Source organism: Phyllobates terribilis, unplaced genomic scaffold, assembly GCF_046119375.1.
Source record: "Phyllobates terribilis strain yellow unplaced genomic scaffold, ASM4611937v1 Scaffold_11__3_contigs__length_659146591, whole genome shotgun sequence".
NCBI lineage: Eukaryota > Metazoa > Chordata > Amphibia > Anura > Dendrobatidae > Phyllobates > Phyllobates terribilis.
This window is the reverse complement of record NW_027362771.1, coordinates 331,877,988-331,905,100: the sequence shown is the minus strand read 5'-3', so window position 1 is coordinate 331,905,100 and position 27,113 is coordinate 331,877,988. Positions and strand designations below refer to the sequence as shown.

General features: G+C 41.2%; 1 protein-coding gene across 2 annotated transcripts in view; it reads left to right on the top strand.

Annotated features, from left to right (window-relative positions):
• The window catches only part of LOC141166222 (uncharacterized), a 91,888-nt gene extending 70,603 nt beyond the window's left edge, over nt 1–21,285 (top strand). Inside the window, exons 3-7 of one of the 2 annotated variants that reach the window (XM_073652691.1) lie at nt 3,491–3,580; nt 7,421–7,586; nt 8,781–8,927; nt 15,617–16,345; nt 18,150–21,285. In XM_073652691.1, coding sequence (XP_073508792.1) covers nt 3,491–3,580; nt 7,421–7,586; nt 8,781–8,927; nt 15,617–16,345; nt 18,150–18,194 — 1,177 coding nt within the window. In that variant the 3' untranslated portion in view covers nt 18,195–21,285. The remainder of the gene's footprint in view (nt 1–3,490; nt 3,581–7,420; nt 7,587–8,780; nt 8,928–15,616; nt 16,346–18,149) is intronic. The other variant, XM_073652692.1, reaches the window with a different exon arrangement.
• Nucleotides 21,286–27,113: the final 5,828 nt, after the last annotated feature.

The following is a 27,113-nucleotide window of genomic DNA, read 5'->3' as shown; positions in this document are numbered from 1 at the left end:
GCTGTGACTATTTTGGGGGCGATGTTGCAGTCTCTTTTTTATGGAAATAATGTGATTGCCACTATTCTGAGGCACTGTGATTGTCTATCATTGGTTAGATACCTCAGATCAGCTGGGTGCTATTTTTGGGGACTATACCCTGGAAACGTTACGGCTCTAGCAATGTCCATGCAGATAGAAATTGGTGAGCACACTCAATAAGGGCAAGTAGGCAGAGAGAGAAGCAAAATCAGAGTGTTTACAGTTGGAAGGGTTTTATTATGAAAAAGAAACCTACACAGATTTGTTATTGCCACATCACATTAAGAGAAACACATTATATATCCTTCACAGTGAACGCTGTAAAAAATGGAAAAAGAAAAACCCAAAACTGATTTCTTGCTGATTCTGCTTCCCAGGTAAAAGCAATATTAGTTCTCAAAAAAGTCTCCAGTATCTTGAAAAGATAAAAATAAAATTATCCTGCAAAAAATTATCCCTTAGGGCTCATATATATGCCCTCCTTTCACATGTGAGCGCTACCCATGGGTTTCATGGATAGCACTCGTACCTATGATAGTCTATGGGGCCACCCACATGTCCTTGATTTCTCGCAGACACATGTCCGATTTTGATGTGACAGTCGGATCAAAATCGACAATGCAAGTCAATAGGTCCATGAAAAAATTGGACTGCACTCGAATAGTATCCAAGTGCGGTCTGATTTTTCACAGACTGTCAAACTTTTTTTCTATTTCTCAACATATGAGAAAAACGGACGACACTCTGATCAAAGTCTGATCAAAATCTGATCAGGATAATCTGTCCGTTTTTCTCATACATTCAAAAATCGGATGTCTGAATGAACCCTTACACAAGAAAAGTAAAAATGTTATGGGGTTTTAAGTTTATCGACACATAAACAATTTATTCTCAAAAATAGTGTTTTATTGTGCAAAAGTATCGCCATAATCCTAATGACATGCAGGATAAAGTTCTGAATACTGTTACAATAAGCCCTCGTTCCAAAAAAACCCCATGGTAAATTGCTGAATTTTTCACCCAACCTTCCAACAAATTAATAAAAGTTATCAAAGACATTTTATGTACTTCAAATGGTTCCATTTAAAAATACACTTCGTTCTGCAGAAAATAAGCCATCAAATTTCTATATTGATTGATAATAAAAAGGTTATGGCCTCGATTCATCATTGCCTTTGTGCAATTTTTCACCTTTTCTTTAAATCTATTTTATATGTGCTCGTCTGTCTTTTTTTTATTTTCTGCTTTGTGGGCAGAGTTTAGCTATTCCAGATGTTTTAGCCTGATTCACCAATTGCGACTTTACGTCATCCCTCCCTGGTACTCCAGCACTTTTGGTGCAATTTTTGTGACTTTTGATGCCAAAAGTTGCAAAAACAGTTCCAGACAAGAAGAAAGCTATTTTTGACTTTGTGCCAATTTCAATAGTGTGCACCATTGTGATGAGGGGATGAATTGTATTTATCTGTGGCATCATTTTGGGGTTCATAGAACTTATTATCAAACTTTTTATGAGAAAAAATATATGAAACAGTTTTGCCAATGATTTTTTGGAATTTAAATTTTTATGCTATGTGCCGTGCTGCACAAATAAAGTGTTAACATTATTCTGGAAGTCAGTAACAATATGGCGATATCAAATTTCTATATTTTTTTTTTAGTTCTTTTGTACAATTAATACACACTGACAAATAAATAAATTTTGTTTTGATGTTGTCATATTTTGAGAGCCATAAATTACATAATTTTCCATCAGCCAAGCTGTTTGAGGACTTATATTTTTGCTTGAGGAAATGTACAGTAGTTTTCATTGGTGCCATTATGTGGTATATGACTTTATATCTCTTTTATTAACTCTTTTGGATACAAATAGGACAAAAAAAAAAAACAATTCTATTTTCTGTTTATTCTTTTTAAACACCAATTACCGTTTGGTAGAATTGACATGTTATCTGTATTCTGCGGTATGATCACATAAATACCAAACTTTTATATAACTTTTTTTATGTTTTGCTACTGTTGCGCAAGAAATAGCCTAAAAGTAAAACCGGTATATATTTTTTGGTCACCATATTCTGATACATATGACTTTTCTTTTATTTGTCTGTAGATCGAGCCGTACGAGGGCTTTTTTTTTTTTTTGCAGGATAAGCTGTAGTTTTTACTGGTACCACTTTTTTGGTACATATAACTTTTTGGTCACTGTTTATTACTTATTTTCAGTAATAGGTATGAACGAACAACATTATATTTGAAATTGTAGTTCAATTTTATTTTTTACATATTTCACAGTGCAATATAATTGATATGTATACAATTATACATTAATACACAATTTATACTTTCTTTATGTTTTACTACTTTTTTACCTTTTTGGGGGTCATCGTATTGTAAGAGCACAAACTTTTTAATTTTACTGTTTCTAGAACTGTATGAGGGCTTGTTTTATTGCATAACAACTTGTAGTTCTATTGTTACCAATAAGAAATACATATGACTTTTTGATCACTTTTTATTTTTTTAAGCAAAATTAACAAAAATGGCAATTATGGCATCGTTTTTCATATATATTTTTTATGACATTCACCGTGCGGGATGAAAATCTATACAGTTTTACAGTATGGATTATTACAAAAGCACAAATAGCAAATATGTGAAGCTTTCTGCAAGGGGTTGGTTTTTTTTGTTTTCAGCTGCACCATATTTTTATAATTAAAACTGTGATTATATATTTTTTAAATTTTTTATTACACTTAAAACTTTTTTTCTTTTTCTTTCAAAGTACATACTAGTCCCAAATGTAGACTTAGACATGCAATCCTTTGATCACATTGAAAATAAACTGTAGTACTCATGTGCCTTATCTCCCCTGTCAATCCTGGAGGGATCTGATTGGTTGAGGGATATGGCAGACACTGAGTCCATTGTCAGGCACGATCACAGGGTGCTGACAGGCTGACAAAGGGAGTCATCTCCCTTAATTAAATCAAGTCAAAGCAGGAGTGTGCCTGTGTGCAGCAGGAGTCAGGCTGTGTGCAGCAGGAGTCAGGCTGTGTGCAGCAGGAGTCAGGCTGTGTCTAGCAGGAGTCAGGCTGTGTGCATCAGGAGTCAGGCTGTGTGCAGCAGGAGTCAGGCTGTGTGCAGCAGGCGTGTGGCTGTGTACAGCAGGAGTGTGGCTGTGAGCAGCAGGAGTCAGGCTGTGTGCAGCAGGAGTGTGGCTGTGTGCAGCAGGAGTCAGTCTGTGTGCAGCAGGAGTCAGGCTGTGTGCAGCAGGAGTCTGTCATTTGATATCATATTGTTGTAATTATTATGTTTTATCGTTTATGACAATTTCATGGTGTGCATATTTTTGACAATACACAAAACGGTGTTCTATTCTATGAATATACATTTTTATAGGGAATAACTAAATGTATTATACGAATATGTTTGAACCTAATTAGTGTGAACACCCTGAATTTCATTTCAGAGACTGCGAAGAACTTCTGAAAAACAAGGAGCTGGGACACTTCATTATCAGATTAAGCCAGAGAACATTTGGATACATTCTGTCATACAAGTGAGTTTAATATGAAAAACATAAAAAAATGGTTTGGACGTACTCCATCAATTTTAGTCAATGCAATATTCACAAGATAATTAGTTATGCGGAGGATAATAGGATAGTAATTATAGGTGCAGGTAAAGGGGTTGTCCAGGAACATCTTATTTTTTTACTATGGGTCTAAAAACTGACAGGCAGATAGATTCTAACATAGACAACTACTTGCCTGATAAACCCTGTGCCACTCCTGCTGGTGACTCAGCTATTCTTCCGAGCTACTCAGTCAACAGGGAATGACTGTTAACATCAATCTGATTGACAACAGTCTCCCCGCAGTTAAGCCTCGTCACACTAAGCGAGATCGCTGCTGAGTCACAAGTTTTGTCGAAATGGCCTGGACCATTTTTTGATTGTTGAGGTCCCGCTGGGTAGCATGCATCGGTGTGTTTGACACCTTACCAACGACCTCGTTGGCGACTCAGCACTGAGACACATAGGCGTGCATTTGCGTTGCATTGTTATACAGGTCGCTACGGGTCGCCGTAAGGTTGCTGTGTCGTTGGGAAGATCTGACTGTTTGACATCTCACCAGCGACCACATAGCGACGCAGCAACGATCCCTGCCAGGTCGTATCATTGTCGGGATCGTCGCTAAGTGTGACAGTACCTTTAGGCAGCGTAGAGACGGCTATCAATCAGCATGATGTCGGCAGTCATGATCCGTCAACAGAGCAGATGAGAAGCTGCTGCTCGGTCTATGCTGCTGCTCTGTTGTCACCAGTGGGCACAACAGACAGATAGTTAGAAACTACCTTCCTGTCAGTTCTTCGGCCGGTAGTGAAAAAATGTAATAGTCCTGGATAACCCCTTTAAATCTCTTCAAAAGACCGCCTATTTTAGAAAACCATCCCCTTATCCAGACCAGATGTCATGTTACAGATTTTCATTTCCACCATGTGTTATACACACTGGTCATCTTCCCTGGGAGGACCTCCCCTTTAAAAGATATTTTTCAAAGTCTCACTGTACATCTCTCAATTGTGTTGTAATATCCTTTGAGAGATATCACTTGTTATTATTATTTTTTTCTATATAAGAGCTAACACAGAGCAAAGATATATTTTTCTTATTATATCCTTGGAAAGAATTTCAGTAAATGCTCCAACTTTAACACATTTGAAATTGATGTTATATTTAATGTAATTTATGTCCAATTTTCCTGCTTGTTTTTTTTCTTGCAAACTTCCTGCTCTCTCAGGATTTCTCTAATATAATTCTGTTCTCAGTTGCTAATGGTTTGGAGAATGATAATATCAGTGGTAGAGGAGACACTCAGGCTGTCATGAGCATATGGTCACTTCTATGAAAACTGCTTCCCCATCTATGCCTCAGCAACTAGCTGGCGCCTCACTGGTGAGGCCACCTTAACAGAAGCACTACTAATACAATAAGAACCCCTATATCCTGAAGACACCATAGATATAGATTTCAGTAAGAATAGGTGATATTAGTTGCCTATGCAGTACATATATATACATATATATATATATATATATATATATATATATATACAGTACAGACCAAAAGTTTGGACACACCTTCTCATTTAAAGATTTTTCTGTATTTTCATGACTATGGAAATTGTACATTCACACTGAAGGCATCAAAACTATGAATTAACACATGTGGAATTATATACTTAACAAAAAACTGTGAAACAACTGAAAATATGTCTTATATTCTAGGTTCTTCAAAGTAGCCACCTTTTGCTTTGATGACTGCTTTGCACACTCTTGGCATTCTCTTGATGAGCTTCAAGAGGTAGTCACCGGAAATGGTTTTTACTTCACAGGTGTGCTCTGTCAGGTTTAATAAGTGGGATTTCTTGCCTTATAAATGGGGTTGGGACCATCAGTTGTGCTGTGCAGAAGTCTGGTGGATACACAGCTGATAGTCCTACTGAATAGACTGTTAGAATTTGTATTATGGCAAGAAAATAGCAGCTAAGTAAAGAAAAACGAGTGGCCATCATTACTTTAAGAAATGAAAGTCAGTCAGTGCGAAAAATTGGGAAAACTTTGAAAGTTTCCCCAAGTGCAGTTGCAAAAACCATCAAGCGCTACAAAGAAACTGGCTCACATGAGGACTGCCCCAGGAAAAGAAGACCAAGAGTCACCTCTGCTTCTGAGGATGTTTATCCGAGTCACCAGCCTCAGAAATTGCAGGTTAACAGCAGCTCAGATTAGCGACCAGGTCAATGCCACACAGAGTTCTAGCAGCAGACACATCTCTACAACAACTGTTAAGAGGAGACTTTGTGCAGCAGGCCTTCATGGTAAAATAGCTGCTAGGAAACCACTGCTAAGGACAGGCAACAAGCAGTGACTTGTTTGGGCTAAAGAACACAAGGAATGGACATTAGACCAGTGGAAATTTGTTCTTTGGTGTGATGAGTCCAAATTTGAGATCTTTGGTTCCAACCACTGTGTCTTTGTGTGACGCAGAAAAGGTGAACGGATGGACTCTACATGCCTGGTTCCCACCGTGAATCATGGAGGAGGAGGTGTGATGGTGTGGTGGTGCCTTGCTGTTGACACTGTTGGGGATTTATTCAAAATTGAAGGCATACTGAACCAGCATGGCTACCACAGCATCTTGCAGCGGCATGCTATTCCATCCGGTTTGCGTTTAGTTGGACCATCATTTATTTTTCAACAGGACAATGACCCCAAACACACCTTCAGGCTGTGTAAGGGCTATTTGACCAAGAAGGAGAGTAATTGGATGCTACGCCAGATGACCTGGCCTCCACAGTCACCAGACCTGAACCCAATCGAGTTGGTTTAGGGTGAGCTGGACCGCAGAGTGAAGACAAAAGGGCCAACAAGTGCTAAGCATCTCTGGGAACTCCTTCAAGATTGTTGGAAGACCATTCCCGGTGACTACTTCTTGAAGCTCATCAAGAGAATGCCAAGAGTGTGCAAAGCAGTCATCAAAGCAAAAGGTGGCTACTTTGAAGAACCTAGAATATAAGACATATTTTCATTTGTTTCACACTTTTTTGTTAAGTATATAATTCCACATGTGTTAATTCATAGTTTTGATGCCTTCAGTGTGAATGTACAATTTTCATAGTTATGAAAATACAGAAAAATCTTTAAATGAGAAGGTGATTGAGCACATCTGGGACATCATGTCTCGCTCCATCCACCAATGTCACGGTGCACCACAGACTGTCCAGGAGTTGGCAGATGCTTTAGTCCAGGTCTGGGAGGAGATCCCACATATACTGGCTGGTAACTGGCCTTTGCAGCTTTAGTGTATTATGTTGTTTTATAAAGGATGGTACTGAACAAGTAAGACTTACCTTTCTCTATGTTATTCCCATTCCTCATAGATGATAATTTCTTGTGAGCAGGGTCTTCACTCATATTTCTTCAGAAAGAAGAGATAAACAGCCAAAACAAAGTATTCTGTTGCATGACAATGTAAAAATTGACGTGTTACAAGTGTACACAGAGCCTTATTTTTCATCTTCTCAGTCCAACTCAATATAGTGAACATCAAAGGAATTAATGTTTAAAATTATTTATATAGAATTTTTTGCCATAATTTTGTCCTGCATATATAAGCTAACATATAGATCCATTTTAAGAATTATTTCACGCCGGCATCTAAGAGTATCTCAGTTGATCAGTGGAAATTGACTAAATTTGTTAGTAGGAGTGGATGCTAACATACTGGAGATATTCTATTGTTATTGACAACTTGGAAGAACTCATATGGGAAATATTTGTAAATGCGGATTTAGACTTTAAGAGTAAAATACACTGAGTTTTTTTCTTTTTCTTACAGGGGGAGAGACAGATGCCGACATTTTGTTATAAACCAGTTGCCAGATGGAGAATTAGTAGTATCGGGAGATTGTTATTCCCATGAAAGTTTGCCTGCACTGATATCCTATTACCAAAATACACCTATTGAGCCCTTTGGAGAGAAGCTGTCACAATTTTTTATTACGGTATGCTAGAATCAAAAACAGTATACAAATCCCTTTCCTCCTTATTACACATTACAGATTTAAAATGGTGTTTTCACTTACAGAAGCCCTCCCATCAAAATTGTTATCCTTTTAGTATATTGCAATCATCATATTATATATCACTGTGTACTTACAATTGCTCATTTTGCCTTTCTACCCAGCTAATTCTTCTCTTTTCTCTGCTCTATGTGGAACAGGAAGTCTCTTTTCCCTGCATGAACCATTCCCCTCTTCATCTCCTGACCCAGCTGCTTCCTCCTCCGCCGGCCAGAGACTTTTGCAATGACTCATGTTTCATACAGGGAAAATTGACCTCCTGTTTCTACATAGAGCTTACAAGGATTCAGCTAGTCAGGTTTTAATCATGTGATGTCATAGACCTAATGGAAAAAATAAAAATTAGCTGGGTAGAAAGGCAAAATGAGCAATTGTAAGTACACAGTGGTTGGTAAATAATATGATGACTACAATATATTACGAGGATAAAAACTTTGAAGGGAGTGCTTCTTTAAGTTGGCTGTATAGTTGTCGCCTGATAGCTACAGTATTTCTCCCGTCCTCCTTACAGCTCCGTGTGCGGAGACAGGACAAAAAAGCATTTTGAAATCCACCATGCCTAGACCTTCTTTCCCTTGACATATGTTAATCTGGGAGAGTCGGGAGACCCCAACACAGATTGCCACCTAGCTCTTCTGAATTGGGTGGGTTCAGTGAAAGTTCATCTATAGTGCATGGCCATCTTTTGCTTGATGGAGCCCCAAGTTTCCTTTGACTTTTACCTGACATAGTGCTTTGTCTGTAGCTAAACTCTGTTAAATTGCAGACACTACACATATAAAAGTGTTGCTGTGTTGCTGTATTTTGTAAAAGCCAAAGGAGCTACACCCAAGAAGAGTGAAACCCTAGTTGTTGAGTTCATGGAGGGCTCAGTGGTTGGACCTACAGGATCATATAATAATAAGTAATATCACTATTTTTTTGTATATCAATAGTAACGGTCTTGTGTTAGAAAAAGCCAGGTTCAAAAGTAACAGATTCATTATGTATGATTTTATTCCTCAGCAATTTGTGGTTAGGGATCATACATTTTATGATCAGATTATTTACGTTCATTTGTTAACAATTTTATTAATCAAACTTTTTATAAATTTAACAATAATATTTATTCTATAGTTTTCGGAAAATAACAAGTACGACAACATTCAGGGACCAAATTCAAAGATAGAAAAAATAGTTTCGCAGCATAAAGCTGGACTTCCTAAAAACAAAGGTGGCAATAACCCAAATGGACAAAAGAAGCAAACTGAGGACAGTACACAGGTACATTTCATATATACCATAACAGCAATCACATAGACTTTTCTGATGACAACCTTGTATTTACTTCTAAAGTTTTGTCATATTTTCCAATTCAAGCTTACATAGTGACCAAAAGCAAACTCATATATGCAGCCACCAAATCAGTATTTAACCCCCTCATCCCTGAGCCAGTTTTAACTTTCCAGACCAGGCCAAGTTTTACAATTTTGACCAGTGTCACTTTGTGAGGTAATAACTCTGGAACGCTTCAACGTATCCCAGTTATTTTGAGACTGTTTTTTGTGACACATTGTACTTTATGGTAGTGGTAAATTTAGGTTGGTATTTTTTGCGTTTATTTGTCAAAATATTGGAAATTTGGCAACTTTCAAACATTTAATTTTTATGCCCTTAAACCAAATAGTTATATCACAAAAAATAATTAATAAATAACATTTGCCACATGTCTACTTTACATCAGTGTCATTTTTTAAACAATTTTTTTTGTTGGGAAGTTAGAAGGGTTAAAAGTTTATCAGCAATTTCTAATTTTTCCAACAAAATTTACAAAACCATTTTTTTTAGGGACCACATCACATTTGAGACATGTGACTTTGAGAGGCCTATATAACGGAAAACACCCAAAACTGATAGCATTTTAAAAACTGTACCCCTCAAAGTGCTCAAAACCACATTCAAGACGTTTATTAACCCTTCAGGTGCTTCACAGGAATAAAAGCAATGTGGAAGAAAAAAATGTAAATTTAACTTTTTTCCCACAAAAAATGTTGCTTAAGCCCCAAATTTGGCATTTTCACAAGGGTAACAGGAGAAAATGAACAGTACAGGTTGTTGTCCAATTCTCCTGAATACACCAATACCCCATAGGTGGTGGAAAACTACTGTTTGGGCGCATGGCAGGACTCGGAAGGAAAGGAGTGCCAATTGACTTTTAGAGTGCAAAATTTGCTGGAATCCATAGAGGCCACCATGTCTTCTATGGATTCCATAGAAGAACATGAAGAAGAAGCCAGGGCTACAGCTGATCCTGGACTTCGTCTTCATGTCCAGTTTGTCCAAAGGCGAGGACAGTGACATCAGCAATGATTGGGCATCACGTGTCATTCCACCACACCAGAGTCCCGGGTCCACGAGTACCGACACCACTGGAACGGAGCTCACATGGGAGCAGAGTATAGGCATTATTATTTTATCGGGGCCAACATTTAGTTTAAGAAGGGATTGTCCTAGTAGTGGACAACCTCTTTAACTCTGCTGTATCCTGCAGACATCTGGCTCTCCAGCTTATCCCATGCGAACAGGCTCTATTTAAGTTAGCTCCTCCCATCATTCCTCGCACAAACGTTAGTTCCTGCCCCGTTTGTACCTGTGCATGCTATCTCGTATTCTGATTCTCGTTACCGACCGGGCTAGTTACCCGTCCTGTCTGACCTCTCCGCTCCTGACCCCGACTATTCATACTGATCCTGTGCTGCCTGCCCCGCCCTCGGACCGCTTGACCACGTTTTGTCTTTGTCCTCCTGTACCGCGCCTCTGACCATCCGGTCAGCTGCTGTAGACTCGGGAACTGCCCTGGAGTGGTACCTGGCAACTACCTCTGGCCAAGCCTAACCTCACCACCAGAGGCTCTAGTGAATACCAGGTAGTTGCTTAGTCACACCCCTCCAGAGTAAGCCTGGCCCGTGCCACAGTGGGTCTACATCCACCAGCGTTAGACGACGTTACATTGAATTCTGGAGCGCAATGTAGGCTGGAATAGATTGCAGATGCCATGTCACATTTGAAGAGCCCCTGGCATGCCAAAACAGCAGAAAAACAAACAAGTGACCCCATTTTGGAAACGACACCTTTAGAGGAATTCATCTAGGTGTGTAGTGAGCATTTTTAAGTCTCAGGCGATTCACAGAATTGTAGATCATTGGGCTGAGTCAATGGAAATTTATTTCCACTAAAATGCTGCTTTGGCCCCAAGTTTTTAATTTTCAGAAGGGATAATAGGATCAATTGAATTGAACAATTTGTTAAGCAATTTCTCATGAGTACGCCAATACCCAATATGTGGTCAAAAACTACTTTTGAGGCACAGTGCAATGCTCAGAAAGGAAAAAGGGCCATATTGGAGTTCAGATGTTGCTGGAATGGTTTGAGGGTGCTATGTCACACTGGCAGAACCCCTGAGGTGTCAGAACAGTGGATTCCCCATAAGTGACCCCATTTTACAAACTACGCCCCCAATGAATTCATCTAGGGGTGCAGTGAGCATGTTGACCCCACATGTGCCTGACAGAATCTTATACCATTGGGCGGTGAAGAAAGAATAATTACATTTTTACCACTAAAATGTTGTTTTAGTCCCAAATTTTTAGTTTTAGTAAGGGCTAATAGTAAAAAATGGACCTCACAGTTTGTTGTGAAATTTCCCTTGAGTGCGACAATAACCTACATGTAATCGTGAACTACTTTTCATGTACTGTCAAAGTTCAGAAGGGAAGGAGCGCCATATTATAGTGTAGATTTTATTGTCATTTTTCTAGGTCCCATGACCCACTGGAAGAGCCCCTGAGGTGCCAGAACAGCAGAACCCCCTATAAGTGACCCCATTTACAACTTACACCTCTAAATGAATTAATCTAAGGGAGCAGTGTTCATATTGACATCACAGGTGTGTCACAGAATTTTATACCAAAAAATGTTTTAGCCCCAGATTTTACATTTTCACATGGGGAAATGGGGAAAAGTGGCACCAAAATTTGCTGCACAATTTCTGCTGAATGTAGAAATACCCCATATGTGGCTGTACAGTACTGCTTAGTCACATGTCAAGATTCGGTAAGGACGGAGCACAGATCTTCTTAGAATAGTTTGCGGACTCCAAATACAAATCCCAAGTGCTAGAAGAGCAGAATCCTCCCTCAAGTGACCCTATTTTGTAATTATATCCCTTTGGGAACATATCTACAGGTGTAGTGACGATTTGACTCCATGCGTGTTTTGCAAACAGCATCGAAGTCGATCGCAGCATTGCGGGGGCAAGCGGAGGTCATCGCCGATACTCACCTTTCCTGCCGGCGTCCAACGCTGTCTGCCGCGGCTCCCGGATGTTGCCATGATGACCCCAAACACACCTCCAGGCTGTGTAAGGGCTATTTGACCAAGAAGGAGAGTGATGGGGTGCTACGCCAGATGACCTGGCCTCAACAGTCACCAGACCTGAACCCAATCGAGATGGTTTTGGGGTGAGCTGGACCGCAGAGTGAAGGCAAAAGGGCTAACAAGTGCTAAGCATCTCTGGGAACTCCTTCAAGATTGTTGGAAGACCATTTCCGGTGACTACCTCTTGAAGCTCATGAAGAGAATGCAAAGAGTGTGCAAAGCAGTCATCAAAGCAAAGGATGGCTACTTTGAAGAACCTAGAATATAAGACATATTTTCAGTTGTTTCACACTTTTTTGTTAAGTATATAATTCCACATGTGTTAATTCATAGTTTTGATGCCTTCAGTGTGAATGTACAATTTTCATAGTCATGAAAATACAGAAAAATCTTTAAATTAGAAGGTGTGTCCAAACTTTTGGTCTGTACTGTATCTCTCTGAATAAAGGGCATAAAAATTCAAATGTTGAAAATTGCAAAATTTTCAAAATTATCGCCAAATTTCAGTTTTTTTCACAAATAAACACAATAGTTATCGAAGAAATTTTACCACTATCATGAAGTACAATATGTCACGAAAAAACAGTCTCAGAATCAGGGGGATCCGTTGAAGTGATCCAGAGTAATTAACTCATAAAGTGACAGTGGTCAGAATTGTAAAAATTGGCCCAGTCATTAACGTGTAAACCATCTTCGGGGGTAAAAGTTGAACATTCACTTTTCAATCAATTTGTTTGATAAAATGCGGACTAAACTGTTCCTTCTAAAACACAGCATTTAAGGGGATGTCTAATATTTGCTCTTCAGAAGCAAGAGTATGCATTTTACATACTCCCGGCCAGTGGGCGCAGCCTCGCTCTCCATACCCTAGACGGCCGCGTCACTAGACGGGGCGAGGCCTCAGCTCAATACAAGTGAATGGGTCATACATACCCTCCGTTCCCGGGTCTGAAACCGGTAAATTCCCGCAGTGCACAGTGCGTGTGCTAGGGGGATTCATAAGAATACATTCACACAGCGTGAGTGCAGACTAATCGGTTTAGTCTGGACAACTCCTTTATGCTCCTGAAAATTGACATTCCAGGCCAGCCACATGTCTGAGCTATTGGCCCAAACTGAGTGCTCTCCAATGCTTATGACGCGCCCCCTGGGCCGTGTGTGTGAAAACGGCTGCGGATGGCGGGAAAACTTCACCACGGTAAGTATCTCAGTCTCTGAAGGCGTGCAGTACCCGGTGGTAGCGGGCACGAAATCCTGCCGACTACGCCAAAGTTGACGCGCCCCCTGGGCCGTGTGTGTGTGGGGATACCCGGAACCGGACCCGTTGTGGATGCTGGGGGTTGTAGTCCTTGCGTGGCGGGGACCTGGTCCCGTGGCTCAGGGCGGTCAAACCAAATGGCAGTCTATATGCTGAATGTCCGGCTACGCCACCCGTGGATTGCGGTCAGAGTGAACCGCCGCTGCAGGGCAGACCGCTGAGGCTGGTGTTGTGGGTGCAGCAGAAGGTAGTATAACTCCCCACGGGAGGAGTATAGCCTCAGGGCAGCGAGTGCGGATGTTGGGGGTGATGGTGCGCGGGAGCAGCAGTAACGACACAGAGTCCTGTAATGCAGTCCAGGGTATTTACTCACAGTTCTTAATCCACGTTACTCCAGCTGGTCATAACGTCCCACGTTGCACTGTGCTCACCAGGTGAGGGGCTCGGCCTACTCCCAGATAATTTTGGAGCGTTTCACAGGACCCTCTTTGTGTGTCCTTTCTCTGGCCTGTCATACCCCACCAGTGACCTCATTTCTGTCCGGCTGCCTCGGGCCTTCTCGGGTAAACGTTGGTGCCGTTTCCCTGACCCTATGTGGTGCCTTCCTAGCGGGTGTAGCGAGGGGCTGCGCCACATAAAATGTCACAGCCTCCGGTTTCTAGCTGAGGGTAGTTCCCCGCCTCCACTAGTTTCGGGGACCGGTCTCCCCCTTTGGCCTGACCCCCCTACGCAGGTAGATTCGGGCGTGCAGTGGCGACTCGCCGGTCCACACCCCTGGGGTCCCTTCGTTCCTTGTTCCTGGAGTCTCCTCTGCTCCTCTTCCTTCCTTCTCCTATCTCCAGGCTCTGGCCGCTCTCTCAGGCCTGCCTGCGGAGCAAAGCTCGGTCTGAGCCTCTGCTCCCTGTCTTCTCCTCTTACTCTCAACCCTCTCTCCTTGCTCTTTCAGTGCTGGCTGGGCCTCACAGGCTAGGCCCGCCTCCAGAGCAGAGCCCCATGCAGAGGCCCTTACTCTGTCACTTCTTCTCTCTGACTGAACACAGAACTCAGATGGTGCCCACCTTTTATACCTCCTTCTTAGTGCACCCAGGAACTGCCCTCTCCCTCCTATGCACTACAGGGTCCCCCTTCCTCGGTGTTCCCTCCCCCCACTCCAGCCAGGGACAGGGACTGTCGTGCTCCACTTGGAGCATATCGGTCGCCCTGCCCCCCGGAAATGTGGTGTAATGCATGCAGGTGTCAGGGTCCTGATCCACACTCCATCCTTACCTGGAAGTGAGATATCGCACATCTGGTTGAGATGCAATACCTCTGTAGCGACTGAACCCTCGGGCACTACACTTATAGTAGAGATAGCTTCGCCTCCGCAGCATTGTAGAAGCATAGGGGCTCTAAAGCTTGCCGGGTCCAGCAATCTGGCCAGCTTGCAAGCTGTGTAGCAAATAGATTGCAAGCATGCGGTCAATGCCTAGCAAACCAGCCCCTACAGAGGAAGCAGGTAACCTAGACAATGATGTGTAATCTATAATGTAAAAATCCCTTTGTTTTTGAGAACGGATAGGATGGATAAAAAGAAGCAAATTACTTGTTGTTGTAATTTTAACAATTTTTGAACATGAGACAATCCCTTTCAATAAGAACACACAAAATCAAGATTAAAGGCAAAATAAAAGTCCATCATATAATATTTTCTACTAAAAGACTAAGAAAGCTTATTAGTTGTAAAATGTATAATTTAACTTAAACAGTAACTTAGTATTGTTTTACTATTTTATCCTCCAGGCATTGCAAAGTTATGAGTTATTATAATATACTTCATTGCCTTATTTTGCTTCCTCCTCTCCCAAACACTTTGCTGTAGTGCTGTTTCAATGCTTTTTTGAAGCTCCGTTCATCTGCTGCTCAGCAAGATCTGTACACCATATTAAAAAAGTCTGTGTATGAAACTTTCACTGTGTGGGATGGGAGCAGAGTGGCTCACACATAAAAAATCCCATATACAGTTTGAAGACTGAATAAAATGTATGGATCTGGCTGAGCAGCAGTTCAAAGGAGCTTGTAAAGGAGCATGAACATAAATAAGATAATTAAGTATATTACACAAATTCATAACTTTACAATGAGTGGAGGATTGAATAAAAAGTTTAGTTACTGATCTCTGTAACAAACAAAAATAATGTTAGCTGGCAAAAGTTTTTATTTTTTTGTTCTATTACCAGTACTATTTTTTTTACAACCAGTACTATAATTAATAACAAGTGTATTGTATAAATTGTTGTAGGACACTGCACCACCATTGCCAGAGAGAAGTAGTTATCTAGATGAAGACGATGAGCAAATATATGCACAGCCTAAAAAAGAGACAAATGGAAATCCATATTCTCCAAATACTAAGAAAGATGTTCATTATTCTCATGTAAAAGAAACACAAATCAACAAGAAGAATGTAGTGAAAACCAATCCGCAAAATGTGCTTTATTCTGAAGTTAAATTAGACCATAGCTTGCCATCAGCCCTAGCGCATTTACATGGCTCACCACAGTCCTTAAACCAAGAAGCACTAAAATTATCAGCAGACAGAAGAAAGCCCAAGCTGATATCAAGCTTAAATGAACTTACTGAATGTGAAATTATGGAAATGAGGTTTGCAACATCTATTCAGACAGTTAACAGTAAAACATCATTCTTACATGCTAGACCCGATAGTCCTGACAGCTCATTTTTGTTTCCTACTGCTATGTCCAACTGTGAGGCTGAGGAAACCTATGCACAAATACCCTTTAGAGACCCCCACTACACGAATGAATACCATGCAATGGACAAGATATCAAATTTCTCTATGTCCACTACAAACACATTTGATCATGTTTCCACTCGGACATCCAAAGAAATTACTTCTAGAGAAATTAACAAGAAAGTGGCCAATGCAAGCACTGCCCAAGACAATGCATATGAAACGATCTCAAGAGATATCACAAAGCTAGCTGTGAGAAAACAGAATGCTGCAAAGGTATGTCCATTCTTAATTTATTACTATTTTTCCTAAACATGTAAAAATGACATGTTATGCTTTTAACATTGGGTTATCTACAGTATACATGGGAAGCTTGACCAATGCTGTCCAAACTGCTGTGTAACTTACACTGCCATGTATCTTTATATTACAGAAAGACCTGGATTATTTGTTGAGATCCGCAGTCCATATAGTGACTGGATCACTGTCTGTTCTTTTGCACAGTCACAATGTTGTTTCGCCTTAAAATCAAAAGCGATACACAACCGTAGGATAAAAAGACCTCAAAAGAAAAAAATAGATTTATATTTAATCGTTTGATTATTAAAGAGGAAATGTCACCAGAGTTGTCATGATAAACCTGAAACATAATGTAATATCGGATGCAGAGCTGAATTAAACTTTTTTTTTCTAATTTCACCACTCCGTTATAGAGATATTAGCATTCAAAGTATTTGGTACGTAATAACTACACGTTTGTGAATGCTATAAGAGCCTTCACTGGGGGCGTGTACTTCTTCTCCCTGTATGATACTGACCAATCATAATCAGGAAGCAACACAGCAGAAAAAGAACACGCCCCCACAATAGCTTAGAGCAGGTTTCCCAGTGTGTGATATGTATAACAGATAGTTCTGCTCTCTTAGTCTACCCTCCTGCATGATTACAAAGCACAGATGACTAACACCTTTCAGATAAGGACCCTGCGTGGTGGAGGGGCAGCATAGCTGAGTTTAGCCTTGTCATACTACAGACCCTTCTATCAGCTCTCCTCTCATAGCACAGTCACTTCTGCTGTACTGCCCCTCCCCGACACTGCCTGTCCATAGATGTATTAGTATAACACTTTTGTATTTGCTCTGTAGTGAAATCAGAGCAGGGTCTCATTACATCTCAAACAGGAGAACAGACTCATGTGTGAGATGTAATGACACCCAGCTCTGATCTCACTGGAGAGAGATTACAAGTTGCCTTAGCACAGCAGCCATAAGTGTGATTACATATTACACACTGAGAAACCTTCTCTAAGCTATGGCTTAGGTGTATTCTTTTTCTAGGATGTTGCTGCCTGCTTATAATTGGTCAGCTTCACATAGGGGTAGAAGTACACACCCCCAGTGAATAGTCTGTTAATTGCTCAGCTTCATATAGGGGGAAGAAGTACATGCCCCTAGTGAAAAGTCTGATAACAACCCACTTGGATTTAACAAAAAAGTTAAAACATTAGCTGCCAATCATTAGTGCTAATATCTCTGCAACAAAATGAAATAAAAAAACAAAACAAAAACATTCCACTCTGCAGCCACTATGACATCTTGTGTCCAGTTCAACATGAAAAATTTGGTGAAAGGTAGTGTTGAGCGAGCGTGCTCGTTTAACCCTTTAAACGAGCACGCTTGGGTGCTCGCCGAGTATTTGCGCCATGCTCGGCATCTAGGTTTGATCCGCCGAGGCTGTATGTGTATCGGCTGTTAGACAGCTGCGACACATGCAGGGAGGGATTGCCTGTTTGTTAGGCAATCCCTGCATGTGTATCAGCTGTCTAACAGCCATGACACATGCAGCCGCAGCAGATCAAACTTAGATACTGAGCACACCGCAAATACTCAGCGAACACCCAAGCGTGCTCGTTTAAAGGGTTAAACGAGCACGTTCAACACTAGTGAAAGGTCCTCTTTTAAACTACTCATAATTAGTTAGACAGGGAGACTCAGTTGGATAATATTGGATAAAGTACAATGGTGTGAGAAGAACATAGACATACTAATTACTTATCTTATTTTTCTTTATTTCTGTATAGGTTGAAAAACAAAAAAGATTCTTTTTTGGGGACAAGAAGAAATAACATCTTCATCTGAAGAAGAATTATTTGCCATTTGTCTTTAGAAGTATTTGTGACAAATGACTAAAATGTTTGTGATAAAAACTTTACTCAAGAAGTGAAAAAAACATACACAACCAGAAAGAGCTCCTTATAATGACAATACATAGCTGATAAGTGGGTTAACTATTATAATACAGTCTGCCTAAAACAGATATGCATCTTGGCTGCATTTCTGATTCTTATTGATTTTATTCACAGTGTATACAGTGTATAATATTGCTAGACAAGATTTACACAATTGTTTAAAAAAGGATCTGTCACCAAGTCAATTGTCCAGTTTTGCTCATATTTTATTTCAGCTGCTCCCTTGATTATTCCACTTTTTGATTTTTATAAATTTGGCGTAGAGTTCCAGAGATATGGGAATTTTTATTCAATGGAAATTTTTATGGTCTTAACCAAGGGAGCGATGCTTGCAGGATTTTCTGGGGCGTGTCTTTGGGCTGCTCTGCATAATTACTGTGTAAGCACCGCCCCCTTGTTAAAAGCCATAAAGAGTAGCACTAAATACAAAGGTCCATATATCTGGAATAGTATGGTGGATTTAAATAAAAATCCTCAGCAGAGGAGTGGGACTAAAATAAGAGCATACATCTGGCAACTTTTAACCAATTGACAGGTATTCCTTAAAGCAGAACTCATTATTGCATGAACAGAGAACTAGATGAGTTGTAAGGTGGCTGTGGCACTTTGGCTAATGGCCATTTTGCATCAATATCTTATATCATACATAAGACAAACAAAATTGAAGGACCTCCGTGTTAGTCTAGGTTTACACTTGTTTTGTAGCATCCATTTGTTGCAATTTCCATCGTCGCATGCTGCCCTACTGGTTCCATTAAAATGAAGGACATACACCCTAAAGGAAACCAAGCATATACAGTAGTGACCAAACATTTTGCATTTTTTTTTAAAAGTGTGATTACTTTTCCCAATTACTTTGGTTGTTGTGATGCCATTTCCCTGGTGATGAATTGAAAGTGCATGAAGTTGTCATCATGCAAGACCTTAATTTTAACCACAATGCTTTTGAATATAGCTATGGTCATTTAATTAAAGAAAACTGATTGACAAAAGTTTTGCATAAACTATTTATTGATCACAACACAGAGAATAATTAACTGTTTACAATGCCATAACTTAGCATTTTGTAGCATTAACCTCTTGCTTTAATTACTGCACTACACCGACGGGACATTGAAGCCACTAGGGTATTCAATACATCTTGAGGGATCTTGCTCCATTCCATTTGCAAATCTGCAAACAATTGACCTTTATTGCTCTGGGTACGGGCCCCAACTCGTCGCCCTAACTCATCCCAAAGGTGCTCTATAGAGTTTAACTCAGGTGATTTGCTTGGTCATTGCAACAGGTGAACATTTTTCTTTGCTAACCAAATTTGACTAAATTGGATGTGAGCTTAGGATCATTGTCTTGCTGGAATTTCCATCCCCTGCCTACTTTGGTTTTAGCATGTGGCAGCTTTACATTCTCCAGTATATCCTTGTACATGCTAGCATTCATATTTCCATCAATTCTATGCAGTGGTCCTATGGCAGATGCAGAAAAGCCGCCCTCAAACCATGACATTGCCACCACCATGCTTCACTGTAGGTGTTTGGAACCTTACATCATTACGTTTTCCAATTGTGTGGTATATATAGTGCTTGCCATCACTACCAAACAAAAACTTGGATTATTTCGACCACTACACCTTAGACCAATCTGTCTCTTTCCATTGGCTGTGTTCTTTGGCAAACTCAAGTCGGACCTTCCGGTTCTTTGCAGAGGTGAAAGGCTTCTTGAGTGGAACTCGTGCATTCAACCCTACTGCTCTTAGCCGTCGCACCACAGTTTAGCCACTCACTTTGACCCCATATTCTTCGTTCATTTCGTGCAAAATCTGTGCAGCACTTTTATGAACATCAGATACTGACTTTTTCTTAATAATGTGATCAATTCTGGAGGAAGTTTTCCATGGTCGTCCACTTCTAGGTTTGTCAGCTGTTCCATAACCTTCTTTTTCTTTTTTTTAATATAAGTGACACTTGACTCTGAGAACAGTTGAATTCCATAGCTACCTCTTTTTGGCTTTTGCCTGACTTCACTCTCAGAATAATAAGCTTCCTAACATCTGTTGATAAATTTGGATTTGTCTTTGCCGTGTTTTAACCTAAAAACATACAGTACATAAAAAAAAATGAAGGCAAAATTCGACTACCCATGACAAAATATGCAAAACATTTGGCCCAGCAAATGTTGAAAACTAACACATAAAGGGATGAAACAATCCAAACACAATTTTCGTCCTTATAGCTGACAACCATTTGCTTTCGGTTTACTAAAATCACCAGGAAAATGGCATCACAACAACCAGACAGAAGTAATCACACTTTTAAAAAAATGCAAAACTTTTGGTCGCTACTGTAACATTCTTTTCCATGTGTTTGTCATAGGATGCATCAGTTTCTGTCTGTTAGAGCAAGTACAAATGGCCGTATTATCGGTCCGAGTGCGATCCAACAAAACATCGGATCGCACATGGACCAATGTTAGTCTATGGGGCCGTGCATGTCCAAGTTTGACTTGATATTTGGATCGCACTCTGCCATGCAAGTCAATAAGTGAGTGGAAATCATCGGACTGCACTGGGATAACATCTGACTGCCGTCCGATTTCTGCAGACTCACACAATGGAGCAGCTGGAGAAATTTTGTTCTCCATCTTCTTCTCACAGTGTGCTACAGTTTTCTCATACGAGAGAATCTGTTCCCACTATTCTGACACTCTGACCAAACTCTGATGTGTCATTTGCATAATCGGCCCGATTCTCTTCGATGAGAGAATCTACGACCATCTACACAAGCCCTTGGTCTGTACTTTTCGTGTCTATTTCTTCATAGATTGTAAGCTTGCGAGCAGGGCCCTCACTCCTCTTGGTATCTGTTGAATTAAGTGTTTACTCTGTTATGCCTTTATTGTCTGTAGAAATGTGCAATGTTGCGGTATATATTGGCTCTATAGAAATAAAAATGAATATTATTATTATTAATTCCTATTAAAATGCTGGTGTGAATCTAGTCAAAGAATCAAATGTTGCATGTTCAGCAATAGCAAGGTTCCCAGACAGGTTATAGTTAACAGACAACAATGTGTAGCTTTTGACTAAATGCTACTGGGAATAAGTATAAAGCCCCTCTTTTTGGTGCCCTGCTGCCACCTCAAGACACTTTGACTGTCTTGAATTGCTTTTGTGGGACGATACAGTATATATATATCAAGGCCATAATTGCGCAAACTTTTCAAAAAACTAGATTTTGCTCTGCATACTTTTGCAGTAGTAGTGGGTACATATTTTACAGTGCAGGTAGTATATATACGGTCAATAGTAACCTGCATCTGCTATATTAGCAGAACATTACCATTCTGCCCAAGCATTAACACTACTGTCTAGTTAGAGGATATCCAGTATGTAACTTACAGGTTCTACATCGTGAAACTTTGTTGGACATTTCTATTATGCTTGGAAAAAGTTAAATTTTTTCATGTTTATTCGAAAAAATACCATTTGCAAGTTATCCTGATTCACGACATCTTAAAGGATGGTAAACATGACTGCAATCCACCCTGCTGAGTTGCTGCTTTCTGGGGATCGGTGCACTCCTGCTTGGTTGACAGTAAAGACCAGCGGCATTGTTGTGCCATTGACCCAAAAGCTACGCTCTCCAATGGCGCAAACAGAGACAGCTTTGCCTCTGCAGCATTGGAGGAGCACAGTGGCAGCGAGTTTGGACGGATCAGGAGTAAGCTTGAGCGGACCTGTGGAAGTTCGAGTTCAGGTGCCGACCCGAACTTTAGTCCAAAGATCGATTCGGGCACTGGAAAAAATTCTTTCTCTCTCCTCCTGAACTTGCCCTGGAACTCTGAACAGTAAAACGTACCTCCAGGAGAAGTCTGTGTTCGGAGTTCAGCACCGGGCACTTAGTGTCCGGTACGAACCCCGAATTTTAAAGTTCGGGTCTGGTCGTCTCTAATCAGGAGCTAACAGTGCACCTCAGTTATCCAGCCAGCTTCAGAGCAGCTCTATTGCCAGCTTTTAAGTGTTGCGCTATTTGCCTAGAAGATGGACAACAGCTAATACTGAAGCGGTGGCCTGCAACCTAAAATAATAAAATGAAAAATCTCTTTGCTCTTGAGAACAGAGGGAATTTTTAAAAACATGTAAATTGCAAAGTTGCTTGTTTTTTCTTCAAGCTCTCTGCAATATTACCCATTTAAATTGACAAGAATAAACCTTTAATATCAAAATACTAACAGTGGTCCTCATAAATGCTTGTGCGGAGCTCTAAAAATGGCAAAGCATACATTTCAAGGGTTAGATGCGTGTTTGTGCATTTCTCAGTGAGTTTGTACACTGTATCTATCACGGTTCTGTAATTTTCCATCTACGGTATCTTTGTGATATAATCACAATTAAATAGAACCAGACTGCACATTTTAACATATTGAAGTAGTCGTATGACTGTATAGGCGTCCTCCAGTAAAAATCATACTTTTTTGTAGAGATCCAAACCATCAGATGTTTACAAATATGGAATTATTTATATTGGGGGACAAGCACATATACAATCGTACGACCACTTCCATATATAAGCACATGCTTACAGGTTCCCTTTAATGTCGTGTGACACAGGTGACATCAATAAAGGAACTACTTCTCAAGTGAAACTAAAGGTCTGTTTGCAATACACGTTGTGCAGCATTAGGCCACGGCCCCACTATCAGTATTCGGTCAATATTCGGTCAGTATTTTTTCTCAGGAGTGCGAGCTAAAACCAAGTGAGGAACAATCAGAGGAAAAGTAGAATAGAAACAAGTCACCAATTCTGCATTTATCACCCACTCCAGGTTTTGGCTTCCACTCCTCAGCAAAAATACTGACCAAATACTGATAGTGGGGCCGTGGCCTTCAACTTGTTCACTGATCGGCGGTCGTTTAATAGTGGTTTACACTGGCAATTTAGATGCACACTAAAAGACCTGTAGTAAATCCTTCACTGCGCATAGACTGCCAGTATTCTCGGCAGCACAGGTCCTGTTTATTATACAGAATGATTCGCTGCCGAGAACAATTCTCTTTAGTGCAGTCCAAAAGATCATTTTACAAACAAGTGTTTTTCTCGATCATCGGATGATCGGCAGCCCGTTTAGATTCCTAGAAATACTTGTTCACCATTACCGTGCAGGGTAAATGGACCTTTACTACCAAACACACCAATTTATCAACTGTGTTTTATAAACAGTTCATTTATTGATTCATAAGGTTAAAAGGGTTGTCCTGTCCACCACTGGACATCACATTATTAATTGGCCCAGGGAAGTGAAGAAAATAAAATATTGAAAGTGACCACCCAAACTGGTAACTTTCCTCCTTACTAGGCAGTGCGCCTCCGGTCGGTATTCTAGGTTCAACATCCTGAGGGAGCATCAATGAAACACTGCTCAGACGAAATGTGTGTGCTGCAACCATGGCTTTACACAGATGAAGGCTGACAAATATGAAAGGTGGAATAAATAGCACTGTTAATAACTAAAAGGGGTTATAGACAACTGGTTGTAGATGGACAGTTCTCCCTTCCCTTGGGACATAAAAGAACAATTTTGAGTATTTCTCTTCTTTAGTTTGGATGTGAGGTGTATAAATGCAGGGTTTCCATAACTTGGAATAAACCTTGTTAGTTTTTTTCTCGCACTGTCCAATTTTGGAGTGAAATCGCAGCATGCCGAATACAGCTGAGAAAAAATATTCAGATCTGCACTGCCTCACTGAATAACAGTAGTCTGAGTGCAATCCGACTTATACGCCAGTGCGCTAGTGTGAGCAGGCCCTAAGGCCATGCTCAGTATTTGGTCAGTATTTACATCAGTATTCGTAAGCCAAAATCAGGAGTGGAACAATCAGAGGAAACGTATAATAGAAACATGTCACCACTTCTGTATTTATCACCCACTCCTGGTTTTGGCTTATAAATACTGATGTAAAATACTGACCAAATCCCGAATGTGTGCACGTGGCCTGATACTGATATCTGTATCGCAGAAGCTAAACCCTGGATAAATGTGGAGCACAGACAGCTGAACAGACAAGAGGAAACTACTAGTGTTGAGCGAGCACTAAAATGCTCGGGTGTTCGAAGCTCAGGCCGAGCTCGCCGTGATACTCGGGTGCTCGACCCGAGCAACGAGCCCAATGTTAGTTTATGGGAGACCCGAGCATTTTTGCGGCGGCACCCCCGGCAATCTTTTAAAAGCCTAACAAGTGCCCAAAACATTAGTGACAGTGCTCAAATGACATGGGGACAGCATGGGGATCGCCCCAGGAAGCATTTCTGACCCCCAGGTCACTGCTGTCAACAACGTGGTCAGAGGTATTAAGCCACTTTTACGGGCTCACAATAAAACATTCAAAAACTAAACTGAAACTGCTTTCCTGTGAAATATGTTAAGGAAGTTCCTTTCCAGGGTAAAGACTTGTGTATAAGGTAAAATAAATAACCCCCCCAAAAAATGCTCCTCCACACCTTGGGCTATGTTCACAAGTAGCATTTTTTATGCGTTTTTGCACTTTTGTATTGCTTTCAACCGTGACAAATGCATTCAGAGGAAATGTCATTTTAACATTTTACAACCTTATCTGGCCATGTGCTGTGTGACACATGCATACAGTGCTGAAAAGACATGGGAACAGCATGGGGCAGACCCCTGGAAGCATCTCTGACACCCAGGTCACTGCCTAAAAGTGTGCCCATCAGAAGTCATCCTTGCCTCATCAGAAGATGCAGACTTGCAACTATCCCCATGCAAGTTCTTGTCCCAGGGCAGTGTTCAATTGTACCTCCCCCATTCCTTGCAATGCAAGTGCAAATATGCAGCCAACCATCCACCCCCAGGCTGCAATACCATACTGCTTGCTTGCACTTGAAATTGGGCCTTTTAGGCATGTGGAGGCGGAATCTGGCCACCACGTCATGGCTGCGTTGGCGGCCTGGAATCCATACTCAGTCCCCAGCCGCCCGGCGGCCGGGTGTCCACACTTGGTCCCCAGCCGCCAGGGGGCGGCCGGGTGTCCATACTCGGTCCCCAGCCGCCCCGCGGCCGGGTGTCCACACACGGTCCCCAGCCGCCTGGGGGCAGCCGGGTGTCCATAAACGGTACCCAGCCGCCCCTATTTCTCCTTGGAACATCCCCCCACACACTTTTCTTAGCCCGGCCTGCGTTAGGGCAGCATTGGACGAGCCCACCAGAGAACCAGACTCCTCCGGTGGGCCCTGGCTTCTCCATCAGGGGAGTTGAGAGTGCCAAGGTGAGGACCATGATGATGATGATAGAAGTTAGCATCTGCTTTGTTTTCTTGGAATGCAAGCGCATGTATGTAGTAGCGGCTAGGCCTGAGGTGGTCAGCGTTTTGGAGCATATCCTACCTCCTCCGAGGATTGCTGGATGTTTTCCTGCTACTATCCCAGTTCTATGACTCCCGTTAAAACAAAGCTTCAGGTGATAAATGATGGATGAGGTAGTGGCAAAGGAGAAAGAGCAGGAGGAACAGGGACCATTCACATCAATATCAGGCCAGTCAACCACATATGTCTTGTAGGATATGTTTCTGTAACAAAAGGAGCGGTTCGGCTACACAGTTATAGGGCATACAGTGAGTGTAATGCCTACCCCTTGGAAGTGACATGGAGGTCAGAGGGCCTTAACTAAACCGTTTTTTCCATTTATAGCAACTGGGTCTCCTGTACACTGTTGGCCTAAGCAGTGAATGGAAGGCTTTCCAAAAATTATGAGGAACTGCAATGCCCCTTGAAACAGACGTGGATTGCAGCGTACTAAAAACGTTCTACCCATTATTGGGGAGTGGGTCTCCCTTATGTTTCGCCTTTGCATTGAAAAGCAAAAGCTGACTAAAATTAGGAGGAAATGCAATGCCCGTTGGAAGAGTCGTGGAGGTTAGAGGTAATAAAAAACAACATTTTAATGCCCCTTTGAAGAGACGTGGAGGTCACAGAAGCTTAACAAGACGGTTTTAATGCCCCTCGGAAAAGACGTGGAGGTCCCAGTAGCTTAACAAGACGGTTTGAATGCCCCTTGGAAGAGACGTGGAGGTCACAGTAGCTTTACAAGATGGTTTTAATGCCCCTCAGAAAAGTGGTGGAGGTCGCAGTAGCTTAGCAAGACGCTTTTAATGCCCCTTCCAAGATCCATACAGTACAGCATATTACAAACATTATTCCCATTATTGGGGAGTGTGTCTCCCATAGTCTTTGCTTATGCCTTCCAAGCAAAAGCTGTCAAAAATTAGGACGGAGGAACTTGCAATGCCCCTTCCAAGAGCCATGCAGTACAGCATATTACAAACATTATTCCCATTATTGGTGAGTGGGTCTCCCATAGTATTTGCTTATGCCTTCCAAGCAAAAGCTGCCAAAAATTAGGACGGAGGAACTTGCAATGCCCCTTCCAAGAGCCATGCAGTACAGCATATTACAAATATTATTCCCATTATTGGAGAGTGGGTCTCCCACAGTATTTGCTTATGCCTTCCAAGCAAAAGCTGCCAAAAATTAGGACAGAGGAACTTGCAATGCCCCTTCCAAGAGCCATGCAGTACAGCATATTACAAACATTATTCCCATTATTGGAGAGTGGGTCTCTCATAGTATTTGCTTATGCCTTCCAAGCAAAAGCTGCCAAAAATTAGGACGGAGGAACTTGCAATGCCCCTTCCAAGAGCCATGCAGTACAGCATATTACAAACATTATTCCCATTATAGGGGAGTGGGTCTCCCATAGTATTTGCTTATGCCTTCCAAGCAAAAG